Source organism: Camellia sinensis, chromosome 12 (genome assembly GCF_055761805.1).
Source record: "Camellia sinensis isolate YWXY chromosome 12, ASM5576180v1, whole genome shotgun sequence".
Classification (NCBI taxonomy): Eukaryota; Viridiplantae; Streptophyta; class Magnoliopsida; order Ericales; family Theaceae; genus Camellia; species Camellia sinensis.
Window position 1 is genome coordinate 119646291 of NC_138972.1, and position 1319 is coordinate 119647609.

Consider the following 1319-nt stretch of genomic DNA (forward strand, 5'->3'; position numbering starts at 1 on the left):
ATAAACTTGGTTGTGTTCCATTTGGTAATGGTGGCAAGGGGTTCTGCCTCTACCCACTTGGTGAAGTAATCAATGGCGACGATTGTGAACTTGGTCCGATCTCGGCCGGTGGGAAGTGGACTGACCAGGTCGATTCCCCATTTGGCGAACGGATAGGGACTGCAAAGTGTGATCAACTCTGTAGGAGGAGCATGGGGGGTGTTGGCAAAACGCTAACACTTATCACATTTGAGGATGAAGTCAGCCGCATCTTGGTTGAGAGTAGGCCAGAAATATCCAGTGTGAAGTATCTTGTGGGCCAGGGACCTGCTGCCCGAGTGATTGTCGCAGATCCCCTCATGAATTTCTTGCATCACATAAGTTGCTTGAGTTGGATTGAGGCACCGCAGATAGGGGCGTGAGAAACCACGTTTGTACAAAATGCCGTTGACAAGAATGTAATTGGACGACCGGGCCCTGACTTTGGCGGCTTGCTGGCGATCGTCTGGAAGTTCCCCTGTTGTCAGAAATAGAAAGATGTCTGACGCCCAAGGGATGGGCTCATTTTGGAGGAATTGTATGTCATGCTGGTCGGGGGAAATGGCAGGGTGGGATAGGTATTCGAGGCGGACACCACTGCTGAGGTCAGACTGGTCTGCGGAAGCCAACTGGGCCATCTCATCTGCCTTAGATTTCTCCGCCCGAGGAATGTGCCTGATGTGGAAGGTATTGAAGAGGCGAACAAGGGGAAGTGCAAGATCCCTGTAAGCTCGCATTGTGTCCTCCTTGGCATCGAATTCTCCCGTGATCTATCCGATGATGAGCTGGGAGTCGCTGAGCACTCGGATGTGGCTGACACCAATGTCCCTGGCTAGGCGAAGGCCTGTTATCAGTGCCTCATATTCGGCTTCATTGTTACTAGCCTCAAACAAGAAACGGAGTGCACATTTGAAATAACCACCCTCAGGGGCGGTGAGGATGAGGCCCGCCCCACTACCTTGCCTGCGGGATGATCTGTCGACGTTGAGAGTCCAAGAGTGAGGGTCTTCTGGCTCGATGGGAGCTGGTGGGGGTAGAGAGGCAGTGGTTGGGGTAGGATTAGTAAATTCCAAGATGAAGTCGGCGATAGCCTACCCCTTAATTGCTGTTCGGGCTGGTAAGAGATGTCAAACTGGTTGAGTTCCACTGACCACTGCATGAGTCTACCGGAAAGTTCTGGTTGCTGCATGACCTTTTTCAAGGGTTGGTCAGTGAGGACCACTATGGAGTGGGCTTGGAAGTAAGGACGGAGTCGTTTAGAAGCGGTGACCAAGGCCAAGGACAATTTTTCTAACAGTGGG

At 52.0% G+C, this 1319-nt stretch overlaps 1 protein-coding gene across 1 annotated transcript; it reads right to left on the reverse strand.

Moving 5' to 3' along the window:
• Positions 1–212: 212 nt before the first annotated feature.
• Positions 213–755, reverse strand: LOC145803837 (uncharacterized). The gene has a single exon (XM_082897206.1). It carries the CDS (start codon positions 753–755, stop codon positions 213–215), a length of 543 nt encoding a protein of 180 aa, XP_082753332.1.
• Positions 756–1319: the final 564 nt, after the last annotated feature.

Excerpts from the sequence above, each read along its gene's own strand:
- LOC145803837 (XM_082897206.1), bottom strand. The coding sequence starts at position 755 with ATGCGAGCTTACAGGGATCTTGCACTTCCCCTTGTTCGCCTCTTCAAT.